General features: G+C 40.4%; 1 protein-coding gene across 4 annotated transcripts in view; it reads right to left on the bottom strand.

The window, feature by feature from the left end:
* The window catches only part of sv2ca (synaptic vesicle glycoprotein 2Ca), a 197547-nt gene that overhangs the window by 161376 nt on the left and 13723 nt on the right, over positions 1-22448 (bottom strand). For all 4 annotated transcript variants that reach the window (XM_063049284.1, XM_063049285.1, XM_063049282.1 and 1 more), the window contains exons 2-3: positions 4003-4077; positions 2975-3766 (exon numbers count right to left, since the gene is read on the bottom strand). In XM_063049284.1, the coding sequence (XP_062905354.1) occupies positions 2975-3545 (571 nt within the window). In that variant the 5' untranslated portion in view covers positions 3546-3766; positions 4003-4077. The remainder of the gene's footprint in view (positions 1-2974; positions 3767-4002; positions 4078-22448) is intronic.

Below are 22448 nucleotides of genomic sequence, written 5' to 3'. Positions count from 1 at the left end.
GTCATAAGTGAGCATTACTAATAGACTATGCTGGTCCGACCAGGTAGATGCCATGACCAAGAATGCTGCTACTTCCTCGAGAGGCTGAAGGAATTTGGCATGTACCCATTAACCCAATTTTTATTGATGCATATAACAGCTTGGGACAGCAACTGGTGTGCATGTGACCACAAGAAACTGTAGAGAGTTGAGGAGACAGCTGAGCACATCACAAAAACCAGCCTCCCCTCCGTCGATTCTGTCTATATTTCTCACTGCTTTGGTAAAGCAGACAGCATAATCAAAGACCCCATCCTCCTTGGACATTTTCTCTTCTCTCCTATCCCATTAGGCAGAAGATACAAACGTCTGAAATTACGTTCCACCAGGTTCAAGGACAGTTTTTATTCCACTGGTATACAGTAAGACTATCGAGTGGTTCCCTACTATGATAAATGGACACTTGACCTCATAATCTACCTCGTTACGTTCTTGTACCTTATAACCTGCTTCCACTGCACTTTCTCTGCAGCTGTTGCACTTTATTCTGCATTCTGTTCATATTTTACTTTGTACTACCTCAATGTACTGTAAGAACAGTGTACATGACAAGCTTTTCAACGTACTTTGGTACATGCGACAATAATAAACCAATTCCAATTACTTTCTGTCAATTTCCTGAGTGAGCTGAACAGTGAGAACTGAGAGTGTACTTGTAGAAAGGATTTAACTAGATTAGCTGTAAGGGACATGAATTAACTTCCATGCGCTTAGCCATTAACACAGAGTACTTTAAGGATTAAAATAGCTTTCAGTTGCGTTAATCAAACTCCCTGGCTCTGTCATCCTCAATTATTCACTCTGGTCCAAATCACCCCTCCCCCCACAATTTAATCAGTATGCACAATTAAAGCAATAATATTAAAAATTAGGTACATTTAGAAACATATTTATTGACTTGAAAAGGTTATTAATGATAAATATATACTTTAGGATCATCCCAATCATCAGAATAAATCAATTTTCACATGCATTTTAACGTTTATGTAGAGAAAGGCAAAAAACACAATGAATATAGGCACTCCTGTGCGGCAGGTAGTAATTTCAGTAACTAAGCTTATTGGCTTGTTGGTTTTATTAATGTCACATGCACTAAGGTACAATGAAAGGCTTTTGTTTGCATGCCGTGCAGACCAGTCATGACATACATCAGTAGATCAAGGAAGTACAAAGAAAAGAAGAATGCAGAATATAGTGCTATAGCTACAGAGAAAGTGCAGTGTAGGTAACCGATAAAGGAAGAGAATACTTCGTATTCTTGATGCAAGTAATGTCATGTCATCATAGCTATTTGATTTTTATTGGATGCCACATACCTGAGACCAAAGCAAATACATTTCCAGGCATTTAACTTCTTCCAAGTACAGTATATTGCTTGGAGCAGAGACCAAGAAAATCAATGGAACTGCCCCTTGAGCTCAGAAGAAGCATAAATAATATAGTCTCATGAAAATGATGCTTTTTTCATTAGTAAAAGTCACTGAGCACCCTTGAACATACTTGTTAATCCAACTATTGTATTATGTTTTTACTTCCATTGATATAATTATATATATTTCACAGCCACACTCGGAATCCTGCATTCTTAATGCCCACAGCCATAACCGTGCAATGTTTGCATTTCTCTTTATAAAGGGTGTATATTACTTGCAAAAATACCCATCGGCTAATTAGGGTACCGTAATGCTCTGTGAACATGGGAATCTATCGGCCTTCTCCAGTTACCCTGAGGACTCTGAGAGTCAATGTGAAACAGGTGTCAGATATACACCAGACTGAGTAACAGTGGCAGCTTTCCCTCACTGAAGGACATCAGCGAGCCCTGGACCCTGGCAGCTTTAAAGCTTATTTTATTTAGCATGTCAGCACATTGCCAGATTTAATTAATTTAAATTTGCAAATTACCACAGCTGGACTTGAACTCACAATTTCTAGATTGCTTGACTAATGCCATGGCTACTAGGTTGTCACAACCATTGTAATTGTGTAGCAGCCTAATCTATGATGATCACAGATTACAAATCATGGATGGTTAGATAAGGTGAAAGCTGCAATTGCGAAACCCAGAAGTAAAAGCATATGATGACACTGGATCATTTTGCAGATTCAACGAGAGCCCAGCATTTATTAATCCTTCCAGAGGAATGGCAAGGAGAAAAATGTTGGGGTACAAAATGAAGTTTTTATCTAAATAGGACCTTGGCCTGGAACATCATGCACTGGAGACCTTCCCCTGATTTCCCATGGAAAAAAACACTAAGCCTTCCACGTCTCAAAAGAAATTTTAGAGACCAGGGTACAATTCTACCTTCTGCTACACTACTTCCTACAGACTGTAGAAATTGTGCTTAGTTCTTCAAAAACCAAGCACACTTCTCTACTACCAACTCTTCTTCCAATCAGTCGCTAAAACCACGAATAGTTCATGAACCTTGTAAGTAGTACAAATGAGCCTCTACCCTACAGTGGATGCTGTTTCCTTGGTGCATCAATGAGATCCAGTTTGACAATATCCACTTTGGAACACTGAAATTTTTCAATTATTAGCACGTTGAAGACTTAAATTATTTTAAATTAATGAATACCTGAAAGGCAATGCAATACTCATCCATGATGACATCGACATTCTAAAATTGCAGTCACATTAGCATCCGTTTTAACATATTCTATTGTCACAAACGTAGTCAAGATTCAAAATTATTGGAAATTTTAAAATGTAGCCATATTTTGTTCCATTTTACCTGTATACATATTGCTTGACCTCTGATAACATAAGAAGCCATCTATAGAGTTAGATCAATTTACTATTTTCATCTCAGCTTTTGACCTCTTAACAACTATAAGCAACATATAATTTCATATTTTTGGAAAATTATTCTTTGATGAAAAGGCTAGCATCCCTGCAAAAAGACGTTAGAATTAAAGAGCTACTCACCCAGCCATCCTGTACTGGAATTTTCTACACACATATCCGTCTCAGCACTTGGCAGGACGAACCCCACCACAAACACCTCCACTCCATCAGCCATGAGAGACAATCCCAGCACAAGGAACAGTGCCCATTGGAACCTGCCATGTCCACACTCCTGAATGATCAACTCATATTGTTGTGCCAGCTCCTCTTCATCAGCTCTCCTCTCAGCATCCAACTCTTCACGGTCCTTGTACTCATCCGAGACAAGTTGTCCGATGGCAACGTGGTTCTCTTTCCTCTGGCCTGTATCTGGGATCCCCTGATACTCCCCTTCATATATCTCATCCTCCTCATCATGGCCTTCAGTAGCATCGCTTGAACCCTCATCCTCTTGTGGTTCTTTTCCATAGGTCCCTCTGCTATAGTTGTAGGCGTCATCATCTTGAAAATTAGCATAAGCAGTCTTGCTGTAATCATCCTGAGCGTAGTCAGCTCCTACGTTGGCTTTCTTTATTGTTTGTTTCTTAACTTCTTTGGCAATGTCTTTGGCACCCCTCATCAGGGTAGTCCTGTCCCTGTACGCATCATCCATCCTTCCTCCAATGTTAAACGCCTTCCTCCGTTTAACAGGCTGAACGTGATGATACAGAGAGTAAGAACAACTGTCCACACTTGGAGCCTTGAGCTTGGGGTTCTGGCATTCAGTTTCTATCTAACATGCAGAGCTTCAGTGAGTGGAGCACTGGCTCTTCAGTGTTCTCAGCTGGTGAATGGGATTTTTTTCTGTTACATTCCCATTGTCATTGCCATCGTCTAGCACATCAAAAGAATAGAGAAAAAACATAATTAGGCATATTTAGATTAGATATTTAAATTGACTGAATCCAAATGGAGTCTTACAGTGAGCCAAAAAAGTGCAATGATTATACTGGTTCGCTGAACAATAAATAGATATTAACTGAAAAACATGATATTTGCTTGCATTACGTTTATCTCTTTAATGTGCTCTGCCACTCTGCCCCTTTCAACCATGGATGAAAATGGTGTACCTGCCGTCGATGAGATGAGTTGCCAAGAATCCAGAGGAGTAACAATGGCCGCAGTCTACTGAACGGATGGAGAGTCTGGTAAGGCAAAAGTAAGTGTGAGAAAAACATTCATAACTTTCCAGAAACATTCAACATTTTGTAAAATTCACAATTTTGGTTGTATTTTATAGTCCAACATATTTTGCCACCAAAAAAAAATCTCTCAATGAAAATGACACTTGGCAAACTTTCGATTGTGATGGTTAGACTTTGATTTGCCGGCGGTGCAAAATTTAGATAGACTCCTGACAGAGTGGCTCAAGTTTAATCGTGATACATTTCCCAATATGAGTGTTTCTGCATTCCCTTATGACATAGAAAGAGGCCATTCAGTTCATCGGGTTAGTGCCAGCTTGCAGAGCAGCCCAATCTCTATCATCTCCAATCCTGGCATTGTCTCCTTGATCCGGTATGATTAAAGAACACATCAGGCAGGAGTGAAGGAGATAATCTTCTTCCTTCAGGTGGAAACAAGAAGAAAGCCATCTTCATGGGGTGGGCTTCACCACTGGGATTGAGCTAGTCTAGTGTCTCTCTTTGCTGAACTAGTGAGCCAACAACTTACTCTGACTCAAAACCAACACACCACAAGCTTCTGTCCCACTGGAAGTGTCAAATGAGTTCATGGACTTTCAGTTCAGCTGGGTGGGAAGGGATACACTTATTAGCAAGGTATAAGAGCTAGATGGGAAAACTAACTCCAGTGGGTGCTTCTATTGACAACATGTTAGGAGCATTGGCCCTGTCATAATGAACACCCTGTTTCAAAAGAGGAACAAGTACATAACCTCATAACAATCACTGATCCAGGCATTGGCACCTGTGAGACCATGTCATCATGGAACCACAAGGAAGCACAATATGCCTATTGTACTTGTTCAAAGTAAATTTTCTCTTTTTTTTTGGTGCATGGCAAAATGTCAGCCATGTAATATCAGTGGGTCTTCACTAGAACCAGTGTCAGTGTAGACCAGTAGCATAGCAGTTAGCTCATCAGTTTACATCACCAACAATCAGCAAATGGGATTCAAACCCTACTGCTGCGTGTAAGGGGGGTAACACTTGCGGGCTGCCCAGCACAACCCTTGCTGATTTGATTTGATGCAAACAATGCATTATACCATATGTTTTGATGTTTCAATGTGCATGTGACAAATAAAGCTAATCTTTAATCTTGCCCTTTTTCTCTCAATCAACTCTTGACCTCACAATCTACCTCATTATGACCTTGTACCTTGTCTGCCTGCACTGTACGTTCTCTGTAACTGGTACAACCTATTCAGATTTTTGTTATTGTTTTACCTTGTATTACCTCAGTACGGAGGGATGGTATGCAAGGTGAGCTTTTCACTGTCCCTCAGTATATGGGACAATAATAAACCAACTTAACAATTTATTTTCCTGCTGCAACATTATACCACAAAGCCAAAACATTTTTCTCAGGCAAGAAGTGCTGATCTTCAGTTCTATTGGGAAACTACTCAACTCATGGTAACTATACACCAGAAGCAAAATTATGCAATCTCACTGCAGGAGACTGTAGGACCAGCGAGTGGTTGTGTTTCTGACACTTGAAGATTTAGCTCTATGACATCAGCAATTGATTCACCAAAGTATACAACAGAATGGACATTGCAATCAAACTTTTCAAGGCAAGGACCCTCTTCCAAGCTGCCAGTTGCTCCATCATACTCTCCACTGAAAGTAGACTTTCATCTTAAGACTCCGGGAAATAAAGGACCACTGCTCATAACCCTATAACCATCTGTTGGCAAAGGCAGCGATCAGTGCCAGCATAGCCTTTGGTCAATTAAGGAAAGGACCTAACACTAAACTCTGACTTTTGGGAAGGTGTGATCTTTGTCCTTCTACCTACTTCTGGGTCTTGGTCTACAACTAGCAAGAAAAATATCGCCAATCCCATCTCTGCAAAATACACCCAATTCACTGAGGATAAATGAACCAGCATTAGTGTCTTCTCCCAGGCCAATATCCCCATCACCAAATACAGAGTTACTCTCAGTTGATTACATGTCCAACACCAGACTCCTGAAATAGTCATTCTATTATGAACTCCATTAAGGAAGAAGGTTATCAGACAGAAAAAAAGAGAAATTAATGTCCTTGAATAAATTTAACAAACATCCCCATAGAATCTTTGGCTTCTAATCACCCAGGAGAAAGTGCATTCAAGGTGATATAGAGAGTCCTAAAGGAGCACACAGCCCTGTGTATAGAAATGGAGCAGATGATGCATACTGCCCTCATGCACCACCTCTGGACCCACAAAAGTAGAATGGAAATAAGGTCTATGATCCTGAGGGGTTGGCTAAGAAGAAGCAGAAAGTGTCATTAGTAAGATTGCAGATAACACAAAAATTGGTGAGGTGGATAGTAAAGATGGTTATTTAAGGCTGTAGGAGGATAGAGATCATTTGGAGGCCTAGATGGAGCACTGGCAAATAAAATTTAATCCCAACAAGTGTGAGGTGTTGAATTTTGTAAAGTTAGATATGGTTCGGAGAGATGGACTGATAGAATCAGTGTAATGCAGCATTGAAACTGGCCTTTTGGCCTCAATCATCCAACTAAACCATTACGTCCACCAAGCTAGTTATATATGCCTCCATTTGACCCAGATTCATCTAAACCCCACATGCTACCTAGATGTCCTTTAAATGTTTTTGTTATAAAGTTTTTTGGACCAACCTCTCTGCCGTAGGACTGAAACCTAGACAATTCAGGGATTAGAGTGCTGCCAACTAAGCTACAGCCAAACATATAAATGACGTGACTGGTGTCACACTGGAGGATCTGCGAGTATCTACTGTATATTCCAGAAATGCTCAATATACACCAGGTAAATTTAGAAACATAGAAACATAGAAAATCTACAGCACAATACAGGTCCTTCGGCCCACAAAGCTGTGCTGAACATGTGCTTACTTTAGAAATTACCTACGGTTACCCATAGCCCTCTATTTTTCTAAGCTCCAAGTCTCTCTGAAAAGACCCTATTGTATTTCTTGAAATTTCCTTGGAAAAATAACATTACAGCAAATCACAGCTTTAAAAGACCATCTCTGTTTCCAAGAGACACAAAGGGGGATTCTTGCCTGACAAAACAATCAGAATTTTTGGAGGAAATAACAAGCAGGATAGACAACGGAGAGTCGGGTGGAAGTTGTGTACTTGGATTTTAAGAAGGCATTTGACAAGGTGCAACACATAGAAACATAGAAAACCTACAGCACAATACAGGCCCTTTGGCCTACAAAGTTGTGCCAAACATGTCCCTACCTTAGAAATTACTAGGCTTACCCATAGCCCTCTATTTTTCTAAGCTCCATATCTCTTAAAGTCTCTTAAAAGACCCTATCGTATCCGTCTCCACCACCATTACAGGCAGCCCATTCCACGCACTCACCACTCTCTGAGTAAAAAACTTACCCCTGACATCTCCTCTGTACCTACTCCCCAGCACCTTAAACCCATGTCCACTTGTGGCAACCATTTCAGCCCTGGGAAAAAGCCTCTGACTATCCACACAATCAATGCATCATCTTAAACACCTCTATCAGGTCACCTCTCATCCTCCGTCGCTCCAAGGAGAAAAGACCAAATTCACTCAACCTGTTTTCATAAGGCATGCTCCCCAATCCAGGCAGCATCCTTGTAAATCTCCTCTGCACCCTTTCTATGGCTTCCACATCCTGAGGCTGCTTAACAAAATAAGAGCCCATGATATTACAGGAAAAATACTAGCATGGATAGAAGATTGGCTCAGTGGCAGGAGGCAAAGAGCTCAAAGAGGCAAAGGTCTCTGACTGACTGCCAGTGAGTAGTGGTGTTCCACAGGGTTCAGTGTTGTTGGGACCATTCCTTTTCACGTTACATGTTAATGACGGAAAGTGATGGCTTTGTGGCTAGGTTTGTGGATTATATGAATATAGCTGGAGGGGCAGGAGATGTTGCGAAAGCAGGGAGTCTGCAAAAGGACATGGACAGATTAGGAGAATGGGCAAAGAAGCGGCAGATAGAATATAGTGTAAGGAAGTGTGTGGTCATGTATTTTGGTGGAAGGAATAAAGGCATAGACTGTTTTCTAAATGGGGAGAAAATTCAAAAACGATAGGTACAAAGGGACTTGGGAGTCCAAGTGCAGGATTCCCTAAAGGTTAACGTTCAGGTTGAGTCAGCGGTAAGGAAGGCAAATGCAATGTTAGCACTCATTTTTAGATGATTAGAATATATGAGCAAGGATATAATGCTGAGACTTTATAAGGCATTGGTCAGACCATACTTGGAAAATTGTAAGCAGTTTTGAGATGTGTTGGCATTGGAGAAGGTCCAGATGAAGTTCATGAGAATGAGTCCAGGAATAAAAGGGTAAACTTATGAGGAGCGTTTGATGGCTGTGGGCCTGTACTTGCTGGAATATAGAAGAATGAGAGGGGATCTCATTGAAACCTATCAAATATTGCAAGGCCTAGATAGAGTGGATGTGGAGAGGATGTTTCCTATAGTGGGGGAGTCTAGGACCAGAGTGCACAGCCGCGGTACAGAGGGAATAGGGGAGGAGAAATTTCTTTCACCATAGAGTAGTGAATCTATGGAATTCATTGTCACAGATGGCTGTGGAGGCCAAGTCATTGGGCAGAGGTTGATAGGTAAGGGTGTCAAAGGTTACGGGTAAAAGGCAGGAGAATTGGGTTGAGAGGGATAATAAATCAGCCATGGTGGAAGGCGGAGCAGTCTCAATGGGCTGAATGACCTAAATCTGCTCTCATGCCTTATGGTCTAGTGGTCTTATGGACAACTGTAAGAAAGGGAGGCTGCATTGTGATAACAAAAAAAAAGACTATGTTCAATGGATACCTTAAAATTCAAACAGTCCACTGAGAAAATAAACTAAAGGACAAGCCCAATTATTTCTTGTACATGGCAGCTTTTTAGATAATCTGATTCACTTTTATTGACAAAATGTTTTTTATCTACCTTGTATTTCTTAACATCATCTATGGTGTACCAGAAGGCATATAATTAACTATGCTGGACTATATATACAATAGCAACACATTAGGCAAGCAGGGCAAAATAAGTTTAAAATATAACTCGGGGGTGTTTAATTTTCAATTCAAGATCTTTATTTACACAATTTGATTTGATTTTCTAGGTCCTCTATTACAACAGAGTAAATAGCTCCAGGATCTGGTTACCAAAGGGAATTGCAACCATCCCTCAATCATCCAAGGTTGCCTTACACTGACAAAATACAACTCACACATCAAGTTGACAAAAGAAACCCAAGACAGTTTACCAAATATACTTGCAACAGTTTTTATTGTAATATGAAACATCTCACACAACATAATATAAACAGAGGTCGCAGGAAATACTGTGAGCACGATTGGTTAGGAAATAAAAGGCAGAGCATGTCTCAAAGAGCCAATGTTTTGAAAGAACTTGAAGAGACAATCCCCCACCACTCTCAAACCCTTTGATGAGAAAATCCTAGAGTACATTTAACAGAATGAAGTCCGATTTTGCACCTGATATGCACTTTCTTCTCAGAGCCTCTGGAGATCAGCCCATAGAATAAATAGCTTTCTATGTTCATTGGACCTGACAGCAGCAGGAGGTGCTTCTTGGCCTTCCACAGACAACTAGGCCTAACCAGAATTGCAGTTAAAGATTGTTTCATGTCATTTCCAGTACACAAGTGCAAAGGAGAACAAAATTATTGTTACTCCAGACCTAACACAGCACAAAAACAAAGTAAAATAAAGACCATAATAATAAAAAAGACACAAATATAAATACTAAACATAGCTTATATACATAGATTGATTGTAGTCCATGTCCATAAAGTGATGTTAAGAACAGGTGCGTCTGTACATCAGGTAACTCTGACAGGAAGTGATAAAGTAGTGGTGCGGTGAGTTAGTAGGTGGAGGTGTTGATCAGAATTACTGCTTTTGGAAAGTAACTGTTTTTGAGTCTGATGGACCTGGAGTGGATGTAGCCTCCTCCCTGAGGTGAGTGGGACAAACAATCCATGAGCAGGGTGGGTGGGATCCTTCATGATGTTGTTGGCCTTTTTCCCCGACATCTTTCTATATATATGCCCTCGGTGACAGGTAGGCTTGTGCTAGCGATGCATTGGGCATTTTGAGTACTCTTTGTAGAGCCTTCCTGCCTGCTGTAGCAGTTTCTGTACCAGGCAATGATGCAGCATGTCAGGATCTCTCTACTGCACGTCTGTAGGGGACGAGAATATTGATGTGTATAGTCAAGTAGAGGCATTGATGAACTTCCTTCATTGTGTAGAATGTGTTCTGGGACAATTAGAGATTGTGCAAGATGTACACTCCCAAGAGTTTGAAGCTGTTCGCAGTTTGCACTGTGGTGCCACCGTTGTAAAGAGGGGTGTGAGTGTTGGGGGTTCTCCTGAGTTCAATTAAAATTAAATAAGTAAATTCATGTACAAATTCTCCCACCGAAACTAATGGAAAAGGCAGCATGATATCACACAGTTAGTATAGTGCTATTACATCATCAGTGATTGCAATTCTAGTTCAATTCTGACTGCTGTCTATAAAAAGTTTGTACTGTACACTCTCCCCATGTCTGTGTGGGCCTCCTCTGGGTGCTCCAGTTTCCTTCCACATTCCATGGTCATACCGTTCGGGTTAGGGTTAGGGTTAGTGAGTGGTCGACATGCTATGTTGGTGACAGAAATGTGGCAACCCTTGCACGATCCTCACTGATCTGATTTGATGCAAATGACACATTTCACTGTATGTTTCAATGTACATGTGACAAGTAAACCAATCTTCAATATTTTCTTTAACCTTTAAACTATCTATAACTTTCAAGCAACAGAAATTGGAAATTAGAAAGCTCCAGATATTGCAATCCAAAATCCTGGAAGCACTCAACATTTTAGGTAGCACCGTTAGACAGAGAGTGAGAATGAATTACCTTTTATCAGAACTGTTTACAAGTGCATCACTCTGGTGATTACTGAAGAACTCATAAGAACATAAGAAAAGGAGCAGGAGTAGGCCATCTGGCCAGTCGAGCCTGCTCCACTATTCAATAAGATCATGGCTGATCTGGCCATGGACTCATCTCCACCTATCTGCCTTTTCCCCATAACCCTTACTTCCCCTACTATGCAAAAATCTACCCAACCTTGTCTTAAATATATATACTAAGCTGTCCTCCATTGCTTCATTGGGCAAAGAATTCCACAGGTTCACCACTCTCTGGGAAAAGTAGTTCCTCCTCATCTCCCTCCCAAATCTACTCCCCTGAATCTTGAGACAATGTCCCCTAGTTCTAGTCTCACCTACCGGTGGAAACAACTTTCCTGCCTCTACCTTCTCTATCCCTTTCATAATTTTATACATTTCGATAAGATCTCCTCTCATTCTTCATATTGTCTCTTTTGGCAAACCCACATTACTATTCAAACTATTTACATCCCTTGCATTGTGTAAGATTTGAAATAGATTAATTGGCACTTGTTAAGGAAAGAACTCCCCCAGCCTCCATGAAAGCAAAAGGACACTAGGTATGATCTAGACTACGTATGCAACCTCATCAATCATAGGGAGAAATTGTGAGGGTGGTATCTATAAAAGGTGAGAGTACAGGAAATGTAACTGGTTTTATATTGCTTGACCAATGGATGTTTAAATTACAGCAGTTGCTGGACAAGATTGTTTCATGTGGTTCTTGAATGCTCCTTGGTCAATGATCTTGGCATGAAATGACAGAGATGTCGTGAACACCAGGCAACATGAATGAAGCTTGTGAAAATATGAATTCCACCATACAATGTGTGTTAATTTCAGGCTAACTACAGAGGAACTACACTGAGTGAGAAAGAAACACAGAGGAAGAGGATTGTTACTTGCAATGTTTAAGTCTTCCAGGGCTTAAACATCACTCAATTGCTGCCACAAAGCACTGATAGAAACAAAAATTAGCCTGGCCGCTCCTTGGGTTTTTCCACATTCACCTGTATTATTCTATGTGCTTCAACACAACCTATAAATTAGAGATAGAAAAGACTGCAGATGCTGGAACCTGGAGCAACAAATAATTTGCTGGAGGAACTCAACAGCTTGAGCAGCATCTGTGGAAGGAAAGGAATAGTTGACGTTTCTGATCAAAACCCTGGACCTGACATTGAGAATTCCTTTCTTCCTGGCCCATCAGATTCCTCTAGCAGACAGCTTGTTGGACCACTCATAAGTTCAAAGTTCAAGCTCAGAATAAACTTATTATCAAAGTACACATATGTCACCATATGTAACTCTGAGATTCCTTATCTTGAGGGCAATCACAGTAAATACAAGAAACACAACAGAATGAATGAAAGACCACACTCAAGAGGGCAGACAACAACCAATGTGCAAAATAAAACAACAAACAGTGCAAATACAAAAAAAAAGACAAAATTAACAATCAATATCAAGACCATGAGATGAAGATTCCTTGAAGGGGGGGCCAGTTCACTGGGAGCAGATCAGTGATGGGGCAAGTGAAGTTGAGTGAAGTTATGCCCCTGGTTCAATAGCCTGATGGTTGAGGGGTAATAACTGTTCCTGAACCTGCTGGTGTGGGTCCTGAAGCTCCTGTACCTTCTTCCTGATGGCTGCAGTGAGAAGAGAGCATGACCAGGATGGTGGGGTGCTTGAAGATGGAAGCTGCTTTCCTGCAACAGCACTCCATGTAGATGAGCTCAGTGGTGGGGAGGGCTTCACCCCTGATGGACTGGGCCATATCCCCTACTTTTGGTAAGCTTCTTCGTACAAAGGCATTGGTATTTCCTTACCAGCTATGATGCAGCCAATCAATTTACTGTCCGCCACAGACCAATAGAAGGTTGTCAAAGTGTTAGATGACATGCTGAATTGATACAAACTCCTAAGGAAGTAGAGGTGTTGCCATGCTTACATACTGGGCCCAGGACAGATTCTCTGAAAACACCAAGGAATTTTAAATTGCCGAATCTCTCCACCTCTGATCTCCTGATGAGGATGGGCACATGGACCTCTGATTTCCTTTTCCTGAAGACAATAATCATCACCTTCATCTTGCTGACATTGAGTGAGAGGCTGTTGTTGTGGCACCACTCGGCCAGATTTCCAATCTCTCTCCTAAATGCTGATTCGCACCACCTTTGATTCGGCTAATGACAGTGGTATTATTGACAAACTCGAATCTGGCATTGGAGCTGTGCTTAGCCTCATAGTCATTAGTATAAAGCGAGCAGAGCAGGGGCTAAGCACACAGCCTTGTGGTGAACCTGTGCTGTGGGATATTGTGGGGGAGATGTTGTTGCCAATCCAAAATGACTGGGGTCTGCAAGTGAAGAAATCAAGGATCCAGTTGCACAAGGAGTTAGGACTTGAAGCTTATTGATTAGTTTTGAGGGGGTTGTAGTATTAAATGCCAAGCTGTAGTCAATGAAGAGCATCCTGATGTATGCATCTTCACTGTCCAAATGTTCCAGGGTGGAGTGAAGAGCCAATGAAATAACATCTGTTTTTGACCTGTCTGTTGATAGGCAAATTGGAGCAGATCCTAGTCACTCCTCAGGCAGGAGTTGATATGTTTCAGCACCAACCTCTCAATGCACTTCATCACAGTGGAGTTAGTGGAGTTAATGGAGTTAATGGCTTTTGAGATTTGCTCTCCTTGAGCATCAGAATCAGGTTTATTATCACCAGCATGTGTCGCGAAATTTGTTACCTTAGCTACAGCAGTTCAATACAATGCATAATATAGAGGGAAATAAATAAACAAATTACACGATATGTATATTGGAGATTAAAAATCGTGCAAAAACAGAAATAACATATATTGAAAAAGTAAGGTAGTGTTCACGGGTTCAATGTCCATTTAGGAATCAGATAATGACTATGTCAAATCAGACAATGACTGTGTTGTCCTGACAGTTACTGCTTACCTCCTCCCTCTTTTCCATGGGGTAAATTAGAAAGCGTCTTTTGCTGTAAGTAGTGGATGAACTGACTAAGATAGCAAATTCCGCTAATGTTGCTTCAAAGGACCCAGTTTCCCTTAATGATTTGTTTATGAGCTATAAGTGTGGCTGTCCTGGGCAGTATTTATAATCTACTCCAAATTGCCCCTGAAGGGACTACCTTGCCAAATAATTTCCAAGGGCAGCTAAGAACTATGTATAGCTACGGATCTGGAGTCACATACTGGCCAGACCAGGTAAACCTGGCAGGTTGCCTTCTCTGTAAGACACTGGCGAACTAGAGTGGTTGACAATATGGCGGTTTCATGTTTATCATTACTTTGACTGGCTTTTTACCCCAGTTTTGTTTAGGTACTTACATTCAAAGATCACCATGTAACTTGAATGTATGTCTCTAGATCAAAATGTCAGACTTCTGGATATTATTTCAAATACTCAGTCATTTTGCCACTATGTGATAGAACATGGGTAAGGAGCAGTATGTTCATTGAATGGCAATAGCTATAATAAATCTGCTCAGACTCAAGGTGAGAGTACCCAAGTCCAATAACTTGGTTCCAGGGCAAGGAAAAAAATAAAAGTGAACTTGCTGTATTTCTATCTTCATGAGCCCTCTCACAATTCAAAGGGAACTTGGAAAGCTAGATCCAGAGCCCATGCACTGCATGGTTCCACTTAAAATGCAGCAGTGAACAACAAAGGCAAAATAAAATCAATAAAGCAGAAACAGTTGTAGAAAAAGCAAAGTAATTAACCAAATTGTAGATCAGCACAATGCTTTAGGAATTCAGTAAATCAAGATGCGATCCTTTCTTTAGAAGACCAACACTATGGGAGAGATGAGGCCAGAAAATTCTCTGAATTCTTCATAGAACAATTTAAACATATTTGCATTAAATTACAGATATAATGAGGCCAAATTTCCATTAAGTAAAGTAAATTTATTATCAAAGTACATATTTTTATTTTAGTTTCTTAATGTAAGTAAACATTTCTCAATTCTGCCAATGTGAAATGGCAGACCGTTCTCTGATGCACATATGCAGAATACAAGCATGCGCTTCACCAAGGAGACCTCTGAGTAGACTGACTCCTCTCCTGAGCAGTCAAATTTGAAGAAAATCAAGCGGAATATTTGACTGCACAGTCATCTGTTTTTTTTTGAAACTTAACTTTAAAGATTGGTCATATTGTTCTAGTTTTAGGATTTTGGCAAAACAAGCAATACATGATACACCAGGATTTGGGAACACAAGTCAAACCAGATGTGTAGCTGACATATTGCTAAAATTCAAAAAGATAGGGCATCTATCGTGTCTGGTCCCAGTTGGATGTCTGGAGCCAGGGGCCACAGTCTAATCATAAGAGGTTGGCCATTCAGAGCAGAGGTGCAAAGAAGTATCTTCCCCAGAGATAAGCTGGTCTTTGAAATTCTCCCCCGCAAGGGTTATGGAGGCTCAGTGGCTGAGATTCATAATTTTTTAGGCATTAAAGGTATCAAGGGATTGGGGTTAGTGAAAAAAGTAGCACTTAAGTAAAGGATTATATTAAGATCTTACTAAATGTCAGAACAGCTATGAGGGCCTATTTCAGCACCTCCTGCTGCTATTTCCTCCCTTCTTTTTCTCTTAATATTGAAATCAAGGCCAGATTGAAAATCTTAAATAAATATCCTTATTCCCATAGGTTGTTTCTTCAACTGCATTACACACATTCCCAACAAAATAACATTGCTCATACACGAAATCCTGGAGGAACTCAAGAGGCCAGGCAGTATCTCTGGGAAAAAGTACAATCGATGTTTTGGGGCCAAAAAACTCTGGAGAAAAAAAAACGCTGAAGAGACGATTTGAAAGGTGGGGGGAGGGGAGAGAGAAACTCAAGGCGGCAGGTGAGACCTGGAGGGGGAGGGATGAAATAAAGAGCTGGGAAGTTGATTGGTGAAAGAGACAGAAGGCCATGGAAGAAAGAAAAAGGGGGGAGGAGCACCAGAGGGAGGCGATGGGTGGGTGACAGGGGGAAAAGGGGATGGGAAATGGTGAAGGAGAGAGGGTGGGGGGCATTACCGGAAGTTAGAGAAATCAGTGTTCATGCCATCAGGTTGGAGGCTACCCAAATGGAATATGGGGTGTTGTTCCTCTAACCTAAGTCTGGCCTCATCACGACGGTGGAAGGTGCCATGGATGGACATATCAGAATGGGAATGGGAAGTGCAATTAAAATGGGTGACCACTGGGAGATCGGCTTTTTCTGGTGGATGGAGCGTAGGTGCTCGGCAAATTGCTCTCCCAATCTACGTCGGGTCATACAATAGTTTCTGATTTGATAAAAAAATGAAGTGTGTTTTGTTTAGAGTTACAGGTATTTTTGACAAGATTTCTGAGAAACTTGGACTACATGTTCCTGAGTATAATCTTAAGAACGACAAATATAATTTCGGCAATATAATTGCAGAACTCTGAATTTATTCAACATAATAATTAGGTATCCTACAAAAATTACAGAGCTTTCTCACTGAGATATCCAGCATCACAGAAGCCAATATTTAGTCACTTTGATATAGCCCACTCAGTATCAAGAAATGGCTGAGGACATTGGATCCAGAAATGTGTGGAATTAAACATCTCAGCTGTGATACTGATGCCTGTTCTCTAGTCAAGCTGTTCCAGTACAATAGACATTTACGCATCAATGTGGAAAATCCAATCCAGCTAATTAATGCCTACCCAGTCTACTCTTGATTATCAAAGGGAAGGAAGCTACATTTATTGATCAATAATCTATCCATCAATACAAAATTTGAGTTTTATTGACTTCATCATGGTGTTGGTCCAATTTAAAAACTAAAGATTAAAGATATTAGAGATTATCTCTATTTGTCATTTGTACATTGATATATAAAGTGAAATGCATTGTTTGTGTTAATGACGAACACAGTCTAAGGACATGCTGGGGCACCAACATTGCAAAACCCAAATTTACCCAACCTAAGATGACTAATGTGGGAATGTGGGAGAAAACCAGAGGACTAGTGGAAACCCACATGGTCATGGGGAGAACGTACAAACTGGTTAGAGACAGTGGCGGGAATTGAACCTCAATTACTGATGCTGTTTGCCAGCCGGTGGTGTAGTGGCGTCTGCACCAGACCTCAAGGCAAGTTGCCCTGGGTTCAAATCTGGCCGGCTCCTTGTGTACTTTCTATCCACGCTGGGTTGAGCATTGAGCTAGCAACTCGGCCTTTTAAAAAACAGATAAGTGCTAAAGGAATGGCCGGGTTGCCACCCGATGTACCACAAGGTGCAGAAAGGAACAACAACAACTGATGCTATAAAATGTTACAGTGTCACTACACTTCTGGGCTGGGCCACAACCATACTGTGGAACACCTGGGTTACTGTTTTTGTGCAAAGAAGTTACCATTTTACCTCAGATTTGCTTTGAAGACCAAATGGAGCCTAAGAGCTGGATTCTAGAGCTGAGGTGAGAATACCTACATTTTACATCAGGGTAGCATTAAAGGAGTGTGGCATCAAGCTGCTCTGCTAAACTGGTCAATGAATTTCACTTCATTGGTTGGGATTATGTGCCACTGAAAAGATGTTTGTGGTTGTCAGAGTTAAGTCATCCCAGCCCACAGAATATAACTATAAATGTTCCTAAGTATACTGTTCTGGGCCCAACCATCTCCAGCTAGTTTATCAATGACCTTCCTTCCCTTATAAGGCCAGGAGTAGAGATGTTTGTTGATGACCACAAAATGTTCAATCCCATTTGTATCTCCTCAGCAAATGAAGCAGTCCATGTCTGCATGCAGCAAGACCTACGTCACCTGCTGATGAATGGCAAGTACCATTTGCTCCATTGAAATAACAGGTGATGTCCATCTACAACAAGGGAGAATGTAACCATCCACTAATGGAAATTAAACTGAAATGCAGATACTGGAAATCCAAACTAAAACCGGAAAATGTTGGGAATACTCAGCAGGTCGGTCCACATCTATGGGGAGAGGAAAAGTGAAAAGGGCTGTCAGAACTGGAAAGGGAAAATGACACTCGTTAAGGTGCAGGTAGGATGGGTGAGGAGACATCTCTGACACGCTAAACTGGGATGGCCATGGGGCTGTAGATGTTATCAGGGTTATCTGGTCAACTATTTATGAACGGGAGCAGTTAGAGTGTGAGAACATGGACTGAAGAACACAGACAGAAAAATGCAGAAGTTGTGAAATGCAATGCAGAAGAGGAAGACATTCCCCAAATGTCAGGCTAGGCATGTTGTCATTTCAAAGGAGAGAAAAAGAAGAAAAATAAACCAAAATAAGCTGAAATAACAAGCTGTTTTTCTCCCTTAGTTTTTTTTTCTTCTCTCCCTTTTATAGATGATTGCCTGCAGTTTTTAATGCATTTTCTCATCCATTGCTCTGAAATATAATACAGTACATCTTCTGCATTCATTTCATCAGCCAGCTATCTGCCTGTTCCTTTAGTGTCTTTATATCTCTTAAAAGTTCATTTATATTCTCTGCTCAGCTCTCCTACATTTGTGTCATCTGCAAATTTGGAAACTGCATCCTGTACACTAAAGGCCAAATCTTTAGTATACATTTAATGGCCATTTTATAAGACCCCTCCTTTACCTAATAAAGTGATCACTGAGCGTATGTTCATGGTCTTCTGTTGCTGTAGCCTATCCACTTCAACGTTAGATGTGTTGTGTGTTCTGAGATGTTCTTCTGCACACCACTGTCGTAATGCATGGTTATTTGAGTTACTGTTGCATTCCTGTCACCTTGAGTCAGTCTGAGCATTTTCCTCTGACCTTTCTCTCCAACAAGGCACTTTTGCCCACAGAACTGTTTTTCACAACATTCGCTGTAATCTCTGGAGTCTGTGTGCATGAAAATCCCAGGAGATCAGCAGTTTCTGAGATACTCAAAACACCCACATGAACGCTACCTTACTATTTCTGCTTTCATTTTGCAAGCACTAGATTTTTATTAAAATATATTTATCGTAATTTTTATTATTTTTATGCATTGCTGTTTCAAAATAATAAATTTCACAGCTTATGTCAGTGTTATTACATCTGATTCTGGTTCTGATTTTGATTCAGAATCCTTGGAAAACTCCCCTGTATACTTCCCTCCAGTGAGTAAAATAAACATTCACTCTGACTCATTACACTGTCTGTCATATTGCAGAAAATGAAGATCTAAAAAAATGTGCTTGCTACAGTTCCTAACATTTTATCAATTTGTGATTATAATCAGTTATTTTATGTTTAACTAAGTACGTTTTTAACACGATATTGATTATTTGGACACCAGGAAGAAGCCTAGTATGTCCATTAACTTCTCCTACATATTATAGATAAGGCATACCATCATACACTCTTCAGGCTTTTAATTAGTCATATACACATAACAGAAAATAAGCTTCCATTACGCCTCTTACTCATTTTGGCCGAAAGCAATATTCTTGTTGCTGTGACTTTTGCTTGATTTGATCATACTCTATTGGGTATGGATTTTAAAATCATAACTTGTTAAAGCACCAATGATGCCAAAGGGCTACCCCTACCTGTAGCAAAGACAATCTTGTCAGTTCACATTTTCAAGCTCTTTGTACATGGCTCTATGATTTATTTCTCTCCCAGCAATCTAACTAATTGTCTTTTGAAAGCCACAACTGCGTTTGTTTCCACCAGTTTTTCAGGCAACAGTTTCCAGACCATAACCAACTAGAAAATGTTTTTCACCATGTTATTTTAAACCAATGTCATCTCATTCTCACTCCTGCCACTGGAATTAGTTCCCTTCTATCCACTTTGTCTGGACTCTCCGCGATTTTCAATACCTCTATGAATGACCTCTCAACCTTCTCAACATTAAGAAGAAAAATGTCAGTTCCTCTGCAACTGTATTTGCCTCATCTTCTAATCCATTTTCTTGAATTGGGCTCTTGAGCCCCATCCTTTGCTCGGTATATAGATGTGAAATTAAACAGAGTATATGTGTAAACAGATACAGTATCTTGAGATATTTATGACTTTATGGCCATCAATTGGTTCAATTTTGCAGGTACTTTCCTTATCCTAATAATCTTTGAGTTCATTTGTCTTTTCATCTTTATTTTTATGTCAACTGTTCAAAATCTAATTCTGAACCATGAAAAAGTTAATGACTACAATAATAATGAAAACCACTGTAAAGCTAAAGCATCTTGATAGAGCTGGATAATTTTCTGCAGTAAAAACTTCTACATAAATTGAAAGGAGAATAGATTCGGACTAAAACTGAGCAAGAATTTCACAGTCGCATAGGAAACTATTGTTGAGCATCAGTAGTGGCAGAAAAACTCAATTAAATACCCAAGGATTCAGTGTTGCCATCCATTTTTTTCAGATTTCCATTGATGACATCAATTCAGAAAGTCAATGGAAGTTGGAGCAAGTCTGATCTGTAAGAACACTTGAGTCTGATAAGAAAGTTAAGGACAAACAGAATTTGATGGATAAAATCTATTAATGACAACAATATGCAAATGTATTATCAAATAAACAAAATGAGGTGATGTGCACGGGAATTAAAATGTTACTGGCTTACAGAGCTGAAAATTCAACTTTGGAAACTAAGGAATCATTAAGTGTTAAAAAATTGGCCATCCAGTCTGTTTACTCCTACATAATTCAATCCCATTGAAGTCAGCTTCTACTCCCAGGCTGTTTGATTTTTTAATACCCTGCTTCCACCTTGCACATATGTATACCCCATCTAAATTCCCTGTCGCTCACCTCCCAACTCTTCAACTCACAGACACACTCTCATCCTGCACTGGTCACTTTACATGTTTTCTTGCTGCTGTTCCATGTATTAATATGACTGCTTGTCTTATTAGAATAGAATCAGTAAAATATACTGTCTTATGTAAAGTGCACCCCAGACTTTATGTCAACTTCTCAATCTGCAGGCCATGCCACTCAGAGACTTGTGCTAGCATTATTTTGTGACTGTATGCGCTGGATTGTAATTATATGTGCTGTGCTTTATGCCTTGCCCCAAAGAACAATGTTTCATTTAGCTGTATACATGTGTATGGTTCAACGACAATCAACTTGAACTTCAATTTGAACTTGAAAATATGTCTCAATATGGCAAGTGTAGCAACCTCTGGAATTGTGGGAAAATCAGAAGTAGAAGAATTCATGCCTTACTAATTTGATTAAGTTTTTTTGACGAGGTGACAAGTGTCAATGATGAAGGCAGAGCTGTGAATGTTGTCTATATGGATCGTAGTAAGGTGTTGAACAAGGTTCCTCATGGGAGGCTCATCCAGAAGATTAAGATGCATGGAATCCATGGTGAATTGGCCATTTGGCTTCAGAACTGGCTTGCTCATAGAAGTCTGAGGGTCTTGGATGAAGGGGCTTATTCTAGCTGGAGGTCTGTTATTAGTGGTGTTCCACAGGAATCTGTGCTGGGACTTCTGCTGTTTGTGATGTATTTAAACAACCTGGATGAAAATGTAGATGGGTGGATTTGTAAGTTTGCAGATGATACGCAGATTGGTGGTGTGGTGGATAACATGGATTACTGGTAATAATTCAGAGGGATATAGATCATTTGCAGATATAGGCAGAGAAATGTTAGACGGAGTTTAACCCAGATAAATGTAAAGTGTTGCACCTTGGTAGGGCAAATGTAAAGAGACAGTACACTGCTAATGGATAGACTCTTAACAGTGTTGATGAGCAGAGGGATTTTGGGGTCCAAGTTAATAGCTCCATGGAAGTGGCTTCACAGGCGTTTGGGGTGGTTAAGAAGGCATATGGCATGCTTGATTTTACTAGTCGAGGCATTGAGTTCAAAAGTCAGGAAGTTATGTTGCAGCTTTATAAAACTCTAAATTAGGCCACATCTAGAGTTTTGCATGCAGTTCTGGTCACCCTGTTATAGGAAGGATGTCAAAGCTTTAGAGAGGGTGCAGAAGAGGTTTACCAGGATGAGTGTCCTGATGAAGGGTCTCGGCCCGAAACGTCAGCTGTTCACTCTTTTCCATAGATGCTACCTGGCTTGCTGAGTTCCTGCAGCATTTTGTATGTGTTGCTCAGATTTCCAGCACCTGCAGATTTTCTCTTGTTTATCTAGATGCTGCCTGGGTTAGAGAGCGTGTGCTTATAGCGAGCAGTAGGACAAGCTTGAGTTGTTTTCTCAGGATCAACAGAGGCTGAGAGAAGATTTGATTGAGGTTTATAAGATTATGAGAGACACAGATAGAGTAGACAGACAGTATCTTTTCCCCAAAGTTGAAACATCTAATGCCAGAGAGCATGCAGTTAAGGTGAGAGGGGATAATTTCCACGGAGATATGAAGAGCACATT

The sequence above is a fragment of the Mobula hypostoma genome, chromosome 5 (assembly GCF_963921235.1).
Source record: "Mobula hypostoma chromosome 5, sMobHyp1.1, whole genome shotgun sequence".
In the NCBI taxonomy this organism is placed as follows: Eukaryota; Metazoa; Chordata; class Chondrichthyes; order Myliobatiformes; family Myliobatidae; genus Mobula; species Mobula hypostoma.
This window is presented reverse-complemented; position numbering and strand designations above follow the sequence as displayed.